General features: G+C 50.3%; 1 protein-coding gene across 3 annotated transcripts in view; it reads right to left on the reverse strand.

The window, feature by feature from the left end:
• Positions 1–5,759, reverse strand: part of DOCK7 (dedicator of cytokinesis 7) — a 95,095-nt gene extending 89,336 nt beyond the window's left edge. For all 3 annotated transcript variants that reach the window (XM_058809036.1, XM_058809035.1, XM_058809034.1), the window contains exon 1: positions 5,690–5,759. In XM_058809036.1, coding sequence (XP_058665019.1) covers positions 5,690–5,727 — 38 coding nt within the window. In that variant the 5' untranslated portion in view covers positions 5,728–5,759. The remainder of the gene's footprint in view (positions 1–5,689) is intronic.
• Positions 5,760–11,345: the final 5,586 nt, after the last annotated feature.

The raw sequence follows: 11,345 nt of genomic DNA on the forward strand, positions 1-11,345 counted from the left end.
CTGAGCACTATTTCTAACCTAAAGCAATGCTGGTGTGACACCAAACCCCATCAAGAAAAGAGAAATAAATATTCCCCAAACGTTAAAAAAAATATTAATTTGGTAGAGCTGAAGAGCCATTAAAGCTTTGATAATTAAAAGGGCAAATAAAAAACTGCCTCTTTAATAACTTATCTAATATTCAACATGTAACCTGGGAACCTCAGACAAACATTCCAGTTAATTACAGCCCACAGCCTCATGAATGTCTATGTTTAAAGTACATCTTCCCCAGTCACTTCCTTTCTGACCTTCTTCACTGGTTAATTATTGTGTGTGCATGTGGTTCACACAGAAAAAGAAAAAAACACACAAAGAAGAGGGGAAAAAAATCCTCTTGGAACTGGCTCCTAAAGCAAAACAAAACTGGTCATTCTGAAAGTACTCTGAGCTGCAAATAACAAAATGAAGCCGTGTTTGCACTCTCAGGGCTCTTTACTACACACAAAAATCATTTCTCTATGTGCCCTGCCTGGTCAAACCCAAAAACTGTTCCTTTTTTTTAATTTTTTTTTTTGCTTAACCAGCAAACTGGAAATATGAGTTCTTCTTTTTGCCTTCCCACAAAAATCTGCCCAAGATCTGCCTGGTGGTGCCAAACAAGGTCAGGAACTCTCCTGTTTCCAGCAAAGGTGGGTCAGGGCCAGCCTGGGGTGCTGTGAGGAAATGTCCCTTTTCCACAGCCCTCTCACTGGGAAAGGACAAGGCAAATTGCAAATCCTGCTAACTCCAGCAGGGTTGCTCCAGCCTGTTCCTCAGCCTGGGGTCACACCAGAGCTCTGAGAGGGCAGACGGGCACTGAGAGGCATCTCAGCCCCAGCAGATCTGCTCGTTCTGCCCCAGAGAGAGAAAAGTGCATTTACACATCATTTACTCCTTCACCCTCTGTTCATCCATCCTCCTGCCTCGCTGTGCAGGGATGTCACCCCAAAGCCCAGTGGACTGGCTGAGTGTCACCTGTCCCCGTGTCCTGCCTGCAGCCCCATCCAGGTGTGAGTCCCAGCCAGGGCAGCTCTGCGGGGTGAGGGAACCTGCTCCAGGGACAGCTCTGGCCCGGAGCCACCCTGCCAGTGCAGCCCTTCCTCCTAAACCCCAGCTCCTGTTTCCTTCTGACTGAACTCCTTCCCCTTGGAGTGAAATGGGTTTGATGCCCAGCCTGATCCCGACCGCTGCAGGGTGTGTGTGAGTTCTTAAATTAACACAGATGAGCAACAACATGTTCCCTTTTTCCTCACCATTGATTAAAAGAGAAAACATCACACAACGCTGCCTGTGGTGCTCTTCTGATCATCTTTGATTCTTGAGGCTGAAATGTCCCCCCTGGGACTGAGCTCCCAGGACACCTGGCTGAGGGAATCACCCCAGGACAGCAAAGTCACACCTCAAGCTAAAAACACCAACCCAAGAAGGAAAGAGAAGCAGCTCTGTGACAGAGCCCTGGAGATGAAGGACTGGAACACAAACCCTGTGAGGAAGCCCTGAGGGAGCTGGGGGGGCTCAGCCTGCAGAAAAGGAGACTCAGGGGTGCCCCCATCACTCTCACAGCTCCTGGAAGGTGCCTGTGCTCACCTGGGGCTGGGCTCTGTCTGCAGCAGCACTGACACACCCAGAGCACACAGCCTCGAGCTGCACCAAGGGAAATACAGGCTGGAGAGCAGCAAAAGCTTTTCACAGAAAGGTGATAAAGCTCTGGAATGGCTGCCCGGGGAGGTGGTGCAGTCCCCATCCCTGGTGTGTTTAACAAAGCCTGGATGTGGCACTGGGTGCCAGGGGTGAGTTGGGGTGTGGGGCTGGGTTGGACTCGATGGTCTTGGAGGTCTCTTCCAACCCAGTCATTCTGTGAATTCTGTGCAGTTTTGTCCCTGCCTCCTCCCTTGCTTTAAGCAGTCAGGGATTTTCTTGGGCTCCCCAAGCGCTGCCAACTCCCCCACGAGAGATCCAGAGAGGCTGCACGGGGACAGCCGTGGGACTTGGGGGGAGAGCAGGAAAGGGATGCTCTGAAATTCCTGCTAGGAATCCTTCCAGTTATCTGTGACAGTGTTTTGACAATGCAAATGGCATCTGGATGTGGGAAGAGAATAAACTGTGATGAACATTCTGCTGTGACCACGCTTCTGGCCCAATCTGGTGCTCCTGGAAGCCAGTGACAGCTCTGCTATTGCTTTCAGTGGGTGCAGATTTCACACCATCCCTCTTTGCCCTTGGGCTGGGCAAAGGAGGCTGTCAGCCCCCTGACACATCATTCAGGGAGTGTAAAAGGGCTCTAAATGAACATAAATGCAAATTTAGCCTTCCCAAATCCCCTTTTACAGCACCCCACCAGTGTAAAGGGAGCTGCAGCAGAAATGAGATGCTCTGAGTGTAGTGAACACAAGTGTTTTCCCCTCCATTCAAATCCATAAAGACAAGCTGGGATTACTCCAGGAATCCCATGTAGTGTAAGAGTCCTGGATGAAGGGGGATTTCCAAGTCACTGAATGTCTGAGAGCAGCATCAGCCCCTGCTGAAGACCCCCAGCCCCTGGGAACAGCACCTCATGGGGTTCCTGCTCACATGGAAGCACCTGGGAAGGGGCTGGACCCACCAGGTAAAAACTGTTTTCTCTGGACTCCACTGACAGCTGGGCACAGGAAAACTGAATTTTCTCAGCAACAGAACACAGAGCAGCTGTAAAAATCACCCAGTGGGGTTTGTGTGAGGCTGACAGGCACTGTAAGACAGAGGGCAGGGCAGGTGGGCTGTTCAAAGTCCCAGGGATCCTCTCCCACTGTGGGAGCAGAAAGAAGATCAGAACTCTTTCCAGGCAAAGACACTTCCAAGGTGATGGTCAGACTAAAGGAGCAGCCTGAATTCCCCAGCTAACCCAGCCTCAGGGTGCTCCAAGAGCACTGACAAGGCACTGAGTCAGGGGCTCACATGAAAGCCTACATGAGTTTATCCCTGCAATGTTTTTGCCATGTGAGGTTGAAGGGGGAGTTCTCCTTTCTCTCTTTCTGAACTCTAAAAACCCTGCACGCCTTTTCCTCTGTCCCAGGAAGCACTGGGGTGCTGGGACACAACATGCTCAGTTCCTGGGACATCCACAACTCAGAACTGACTCTTTTGGTGAGGGGGTTTCCACATCCTATTTCTTTGCCAAGCAGCCCCATATCCAAAAAACATCCTGGGCTAACACAGCTGGGAATGTGCACCAGACACAGGGGGCACTGAATCTCCTCTGCTCTCACACTGAGATGGAAGCAACAGCCTCCATGCTCTACAGAAGCACCAGCATGCTGCAGAAGGATGTGATCCACTACAGCTTTAAAAAAAATTCCTACCAATGCAGTTTCAAATAAAAATTAGCAATTTGAGGCAAGATCTTATTAGCCCATCATATATGTTTAACGCAGGAGTTTCTTCTGATGGAGTCAAGAAGAATTACTGATTTCCAAATTCTAGTTCAAATCCATCCTGCAGAAACTCAGCAGCACCTAATCACAAAGACACCTTGTAACATAGCCCTAAAAAGATATTTTGAAATGGTTCAGGCAATTACTGATAGCCTCTGTCCAATATTTGAAGATTTGGATGCAATGAGCAGGCAGGGCATGGCACCAGCATTCTGATCATGGTTTTTGAGGGGCACCAGTGTGGCTGAAGAAATCATAGAGATAAATCCGAGCTGTGGGACACATCCCTGGGCCTTCCAAGAAACGCTCAGCCCATCCCATGTTGTCTAAACTGCAACACCAGTTTAAAAACGTGCAGCTGGACTAAAGGAATTAGTGTTGGTGGCTCTGAATGACATCCATTTGCAGCACACAGGCAAAGCAAGAGCAGCATGGCTGTTTCCTGTGAATAAGACAAATGCTACGTCTACCTCGGTGAGTCAGCCAAACCGGGGGGCAGAGTGTGAAAATGTGAGGGATGTATTCTTCTGAAAACAATGGGACTGGGGAGGGCTTCCAGCAGCCACCAGCACAGCTCTGGGACTTCCGTGCACGGCCTGCTCCAAGCTCTCGTGCCCTGGAACAGCGACATTCCCAGCAGTTCTGTGCCAGCAGGAGAAGGAAGGGCAGCAGCCCAGGTGACAGACACATTCTTCCCACAAGTTTTTGCCTTCACGTGCACTGGATTTGCAAACCACGAAGCAGGAACTTGAGATTTCTCAGAATATGACACTGCAACATGGGAAACCCCACAGAAAACACAACAATCTCACAAGTGTAAAAGAAAGGTGGGCATGCAACAGCCCTGACCTCACTGCAAAGCACCTGGGTCCATCCTGTTTAATGATCACACTGGGAAACACAGGGAGTGGATCAGGTTAGCCCAAAAGGGGCACAGAGGTGGCACAGCTCAGCCACAACCCAGATTAGCCCAAAAGGAGCACAGAGTGGCACTCCTGTGCTATATCCCAGTGAACCAGCCAGGACTGCTGAGCACCACGTTGGTCACCCCAGGGCCACCTCACTGAGCTTCCTGCCAGGGCTGCACAGCTCGGACACTGACTGCCAGGGCTTGTCTCTCATGTGACATTCCTATGACCACAACCAAGGAGCGGGAAAAACGGGCTGGCAGCAAAGCCATCTCTCCCCATTCCTTGATCTGCCACACTAACCTCTGGCTGGTGCACATCAAAATGTGCAGAGAATCTGAAGAGAAGAGCAATGTTTCCACCTGGTTCCAGATCATGAGTGGGGTGGGACTGATGTCACTCCTCTACCTCCTACCCACTCTTGTCCTTTGACCTCCTGCCCATGACCCTTCTCCATCACAGCTTCTCTAACCGCAGCTATTTGTACCTACAGCTTCCCACTCAATGGATGAAAATGAGACTCCTTTTGCTACTGTCCACATCCTTCTGAACAGCTCTGGCACAACCGATGGTTCTCACTTTCACTGCACTGCTGGTTACAGGTAGGAGAGGTACCATGGTCACCAAAGGCTACCTGGTCTGACCTGCAAACAGAAAAACTGTTCCCACCTGGAACCACACGCTAACTCGGCATGTAAATCTGCAGAAACCGATTGTTGGCAGGTAAATTTCTATAAATACTCCCCTTCAAAAAATAGCCAAACTTTGAGGAACGCAAGGATGCTGAGCAGCACCGCGAGCCTGGCGCAGCTCGGCAGGTCCAAGGAGCGCAGCAGCCGCGCTCGCACACAAAAGGGAGGAAGGCGCTGGAAGGGAGCTCTCTCTCCATCTTCCAGCCGCGGGAGGTCGGCGCTGCCCTCCCAGGTGCGGGGCCGGGGCAGCGCCGGGAGGCGGCCGGGGCAGGGCCGGGCCGGGCGAGCGCCGTGCCGCCCATCGTGCGGCGAGAGGGGCTGCACAAAGCGCCCGGCCGGCCTTTGTTCGCGGGAGCGGAATTCCACGGCTCCTTTCCTCCTTCCTCCCTCCCCCGCTCCCCGCGGGAGCTGCCCCGGGGGAGCGGCCCCGCGCTCGGCGCCGCCGCGCCCGCTCCGGGCCCTTTGTGGCGGCCGGGGGGAGCCGCGGCCCCGCGGCCGGACCCTGCCCGTGGCCCCCGGAGGCCGGCGGGGCGCGGGGCCCGAGGGCCGCGCCGGGCCCGCCCGCCCCCGGGGCGCGGCAGCGGCGGAGCCCCCGCGGCCGGGCCCGCCCGCCCCCCGCGCGGTGCCGCCGCCGCCCCGGCCCGCCCGGCCCCGGTACCTGCTGATCTTCTGGGCGAAGGCGCGGCGCTCGGCCATGGCCGCGCTGCGGGCTCCGCGCTGCCGGCCCGGGCAGCGCTCGGCCGCCGTAATGCTCCGCCGAGCCGCGCACTTGAGCGGCGCAGCTCCCACCCCCGGCGCTCGCCGCGCCCGCCGCCTCCTCCCCTTCCCGCCGCGGGGCCGCTCCTCGCACATATACGGCGGGGAGTGACCGCCGCCGGCCCGCTCCCGTCGCCATCCGTGCTCCTGTCCCCGTCCCCATCCGTGCCCTTATCCCTACCCCGGTCCTCTGTCCTCATCCGTGCCCCTGTCCCCATCCCTGTCCTCGTCCCTGCCCCTGTCCCCATCCCTGCCACAGACCCTATCCCCGTCCCCTGTCCCCATCGCTGCACCCATCCCTATCCCCGTCTTCTGTGCCCATGCCTTCCCCTGTCCATAATCCAGTCCTCTGTCCCCATTCCCATCCCTGCCCCTGTCCCCATCCCTGCTTCTATCCCCATCCTTTGTCCCCATCCCTGCCCTTGTCCCTATCCCTGTCCCCATCTCCGTCCCCATCCCCAGGGTCCTGACCCCCACGGCCTGGGGCTCCCCTTGCGGTCCCGCGTTATTCCCGAGTGAGAGCAGAGTAGTTGGGGCTGTTCTCAGCACTGATGGGGATCTTCCAGTGGTTTGGGAAAAAGGCTCCTCAGCATCGCTCCCCAGCCCTCAGACCAAAACAGAATCCCAGGATCACTGGGGTTGGAAAAGCCCTCCAGGATCATCCAAGCTGTGCCCAGTCCCCACCTTGTCACCAGCCTAGAGCACTGAGTGCCACCTCCAGTCCTTCCTTGGACACCTCCAGGGCTGGGGACTCCAAACCTCCCTTCCAATGTCTAATCCCCCTTTCCATGAAGAAATTCCTCCTGATGTCCAACCTAAACCCTCCCTGGTGCAGCTTAAGACATTGCTGGGTGTCACAGGTCTGTAGGGCATGGCCAGGTCCCTTGGCCAGACAAAACTGGGCTCCCAGTCAATCCTGCCCCATATCATCCCATCTTTTCCTTCAAAAAGGCTAAAAATTGTCCCTAATGATGATTTTAGGAGATGGTTGGAAGATTGTACCATCCATTCCCACCAAACATGCCATTACTAGCAATGTCTCCAACCACATCATGGTTTGGGATTATCTAAGGGGAAGAGGAGGTAGAAGGTGGGGAGTCATTAACAAAAATTACTGTTCTGTGACTTCAAGAAAAGACAGCCCAGGACATGATCTAGCAGATAACACCAAGTCCCTGCTACCCAACATATGCTGTGCACTAATCCAACCCAGGGAACTATTAATAGTCACCCAGGAAGTGTCCCAAAGCAGGAGTGTTAATTCCCCCCACTCCATCTGCTTGGGTTGTGTGAAGGTTTCCCTCACATGGAGGACACCAATCCTTCCCCTGGCAGGAGCTGCTGGTTTCCAGCTGTGTGCAATTCCTCTGCTCTGCTGTCTGTGTGTGTTTGCACAGGCAGTGCCCTAAAATCTGCAAATATCTGTGTGTGAGTGATGCCAGGGGATTTAATGCAGCCACCAAGTGACTCCCTGCGGGTGAGGCTGTGCTCCAGGACACAAAGGTGCTGTCATGTGTCACACAGACAGAGACCCTGGGAGCAAAGACCCATTGTAGGCACTGAGAAAGGGATGTTCTTCTCCAGGGGGGAGGGGAGGAAATGTCCCACAGACCTCAGCCAAGACAAAAGACTCTTGCTCTGGAGCTGCTGCCGGCGAGCAGAACTGCACACCAGAGAAGGGCCTCACACTGTGCATGGGATAAGAGATTTACCTCCTTACATCCACAGAAATTGTGGCTGCCCCATCTCTGGAACGATGGGACAGGGCTTGGAGCAGCCTGGGATAGTGGGAGGTGTCCCTGCCATGGCAGGGGGATGGAACTGGATGAGATTTGGATTCCAACCCAAAGCAGTCTGGAATTTTAAGATCAAATTCCCAAATCTGAGTGTGTGTGCTCACAAGAACAGACCAAAGCATCAGGGATCACCAGCAATGCTTCCTCTTCTCCCCTTTTTTATACCCAAAATGGCACCAGTCTGGAATGCAGGAGGCCAAAATACCCCTGCCTAACCCAAACACTGAGACCAAAACTGGGAATCTGCAGTTCTGAGAGGAAAACTCTTCCAGCTGCCAGAGGGTGCAAAGAGCAGCCCAGCCCCAGCAGCCCTGACACAGAGGGCATGGAGTATCCAAGGTCCACTGCAGACCTTTGGGATTTTAGGTTTCATTTTCCCCTCCTGCCAGTCATTACCACAGAGAAAGGACCTTGGTGAGGCTCTGGGCACTACTTGCTGAGTTTTGATGTCTCCTTTGCTTTTCCTTGACTTTTTCTGTAGCTGAGAGCTGGCCCAGAGGAGCTCCAGCCATCCCACCTGGATTTAAAATGGACCTCTATCAATACAGATATATGATATATAAAAATTATCTATATAATATCTACATATTATATTATATTATATTACATTATATTATCCAATAACATCTATTCTATATAAAGAATATATATTTTATTTATATATATATATAAAAAGTAATATATATATAATATTATTATATTATTGCCTTCACATCAGGAGGGCATTGTTTTGCAAAGAAATAGGTTTTCTCCATATAGTTGGGTTAAATACGAGCAAAATCCCTCAATTAATAGTCAATACCCAGCGAATTCCAGAAAATTATTCCTCATTACTTTTCAGATAGTGATCAGCAAGTCTATAAAGTGTGTGGGTTCAAACAGTAAGAGATCACTAACATTGGTAGAAATGTTCATGTGACCTTGCAAAAAACCCCAAGAACTTCTGCAGATTGACCCTCAATTTTGCAGTGCATGCAGCATTAACCAAGAGAAGTCAAGGAAAAAAATGAAGAAATAAGAGAGAAAAAAAATTGCAGTCTTTAGCCATTATAAATCAAATAATGCCAAAGAAAAAATTCATGGTAAGAACATGGGGGGACTGATGTGGTGGTGTCAGTGTTATTTCGGATACTAAGGTGAGGGTTGCCTCTTACAGGCACAGTCACAATCCCTGTGCCTCTTGTTTTGTCATCCTAGAAGTGAATAAACTGAAGGAAATGCTTGGTCTGAAGAAACAAACAAGCTTTGCAAAGAGGAGAATGTGACCACCAGAGAAACTTGTTACATGGAATTACAGCTGCACAAAAAATAATTCTTTAGGAACTAGCAGATCCCTGATTCAGAAACAACACTTGTGTGGCAAGTTTTCTTGCAAATGGAACCATTTTCTTTTAAAACAGGGGGAAATTGTGTGTGATTCATGATGTCCTGGGAGTGCTACACTGTTTATTTTGCAGAGTTTCTTGTCCTCAAGGGTGTCTGGTACCTCAGAGTGAGGGTGAAGACAAATCAAGAGTGGAGGGGCTGTGTACATGCAATTAATACCTCCAGACAGCCCAAGTTAATTTTAATTAATGTTTGAATAGAGGCTACATAGTAACCAATGTAAAACCTGGAATTTTACCACCATTATGAGGATACTGAATAGCTACTCTTCTTTAACACACTGTAATTCCTCACCATGTTTTAGGAAGCAAAAGCAGGAACCTGGCTTGTTCCACGCTGGGTTCCAACAGAAGAACACATCAGCCTTTGGGAAACATCCCTGCCTCCAAAAAGGATCCATGGCCTGGACACAGGACACTGGAAGTGGAAGAATGAAGCAGCATTTAATTAATTCACCATGAACCACCTGCATCCTTTAAAACATGCGACTAAAATGATTCTTTTATAATTGAGGATGACTTTTACTGGGCTATATATTGGTAAGTGCACCCTACCAACACACACGTAACTCCTTGACCCTAATCGTACAAGATTAGGTTCTGCACAAGAAAAATCCCTTTGGATCCCAGCCAGAAAACATTTGGTCAGAAGCGAACTGATCCTTGCCTTGCCTGTTCGCAGATTATTTCCTGAGCCCAGGGCTTCCTTGTTCTCCTGACGTAAACTTCCTCAGGGCAAAGGCAGGGAAACATTTTCCAGGGAAAAGGCGTCCGGAGTAATTCCATAAACAAAGGCGTAAATAGGGACTGCAAATGCAGGGAGCCACCTCCTGGCAGCCCCGGGAAGGGCCAAACCCCGGCTCTCCTGGCAAAAACTCTCTAAATATAAAGAGTTACACGAGTGTCACAAACACCATCTCCTCTGGACAGCTCTGGCAGGAGAGAATGTGCTGCTCTTCTCAGGCTGCCCAGTACCCAAATTTTCTTGGAGAAACCAGGAGATTGAAGGAGGGAGGACTCTCCAAATTGCTGCAGCCTTCACTACATCCCTGACATCCCTGTTATTTCCTTTACAGAACTGTACCAGCCTTTCCAGAGCCTTCTTCACATGGTGGTGTTTGATGGCAGCTTCACTTCTGCTCCACTGTCTCCTGGTACATTTATTTAGCATTTCTTCACTTCAAAAGGTGGGTTCAAGAAATTAAATCTACCCAGAGAAGGACTCAAAGTCTTCCCAAGTGAGCTTCCATTAATTCCTTCCATTAATTCCTGCTCATGTTTATCATTTTTGTAGTTCACGTTTCCACCCCGAGCACAGCTCTCAACCTTTCCCAGTTCAGCACCCTATAAGTGGTATTAATGTGTTTTATTTCCCTTTGCATAATTAGGATCTTTCATTAAGGGTAGCCTGGGCACAGACTCATCCTGCTGAAGCCTCCTCCTCCTGGGACAAAGGAAATCTGGATTTGGAGGGACTGAGTGGTCCCAGCAGAAGTTTGCTGGCTAATTTTGGGGGGAACTACATCAGAGCAATCCAGCTCCTGCTGTCCCTTCACCCTCACTGTGTTTGAAAGATGCACAAACTCTCACAGTCTGAATTCCCATGTTCTCCCCTTTTCCCGTGCCAGAGTCTCCATTGACCTGAGCAGCCACTCCCACAAAAACTGGAATTATTTAACATCTCTGAGGCTCTGCAAACTTGAACTCAGAGCAGTTTCAAAACTTTCCAGAGGGAAACAGACCACAGATGGCTTACTTCCCTAGGAAATGAAGCTAAAAATAAATGAGGAAAATTCCCTTCTCTCCAGCTACTTGACCCAAGGTCTGCTCTCCTCAGGCAACAATGTTTGGGAAAGCACATTTGGCCAAATGTTTAATGAGCTTTTCTAAATATATTGCAGATTACTGATGATGGAAGAGTGGCAGGAGCAGAAGCTTCATTCCCCACTGCCCAGTGTTCTCTTACCATTCTGCAGTGTTTGGAGGATAAATGTTGTGTATTTCCATAAATCAGAGTATCTCCTCTAATGTTTAATCTTGCCATTGCCACTTGGTGTTACACACCTTGTTCACCTATTAAAAAATAGAGACAAATTATATTTTTTCAAAATCTCCTTGTGCCATTCAAATGGAGCTCAGAGATGGTTTTATGCCATTAAAATGTTGCAAGTGTGAACTCTGTGATATTTGTTATAAGTTTGTTGAACTCAGTTCCCTCCCACTCCCTCTGCAAACCTTTCCTACAGAAATAGGAATTGGTGGATGTGAAGAAAACTCTCTCTTTTACAGACAATTATTTATGGTTGCCTGAGTGATTATTTGGCAATCAAAGCTTTGTTTTGTGTGGCAAAAAAGGCAGAAAATAAATACCTTCCCT

Source organism: Ammospiza caudacuta, chromosome 7 (genome assembly GCF_027887145.1).
Source record: "Ammospiza caudacuta isolate bAmmCau1 chromosome 7, bAmmCau1.pri, whole genome shotgun sequence".
In the NCBI taxonomy this organism is placed as follows: Eukaryota; Metazoa; Chordata; class Aves; order Passeriformes; family Passerellidae; genus Ammospiza; species Ammospiza caudacuta.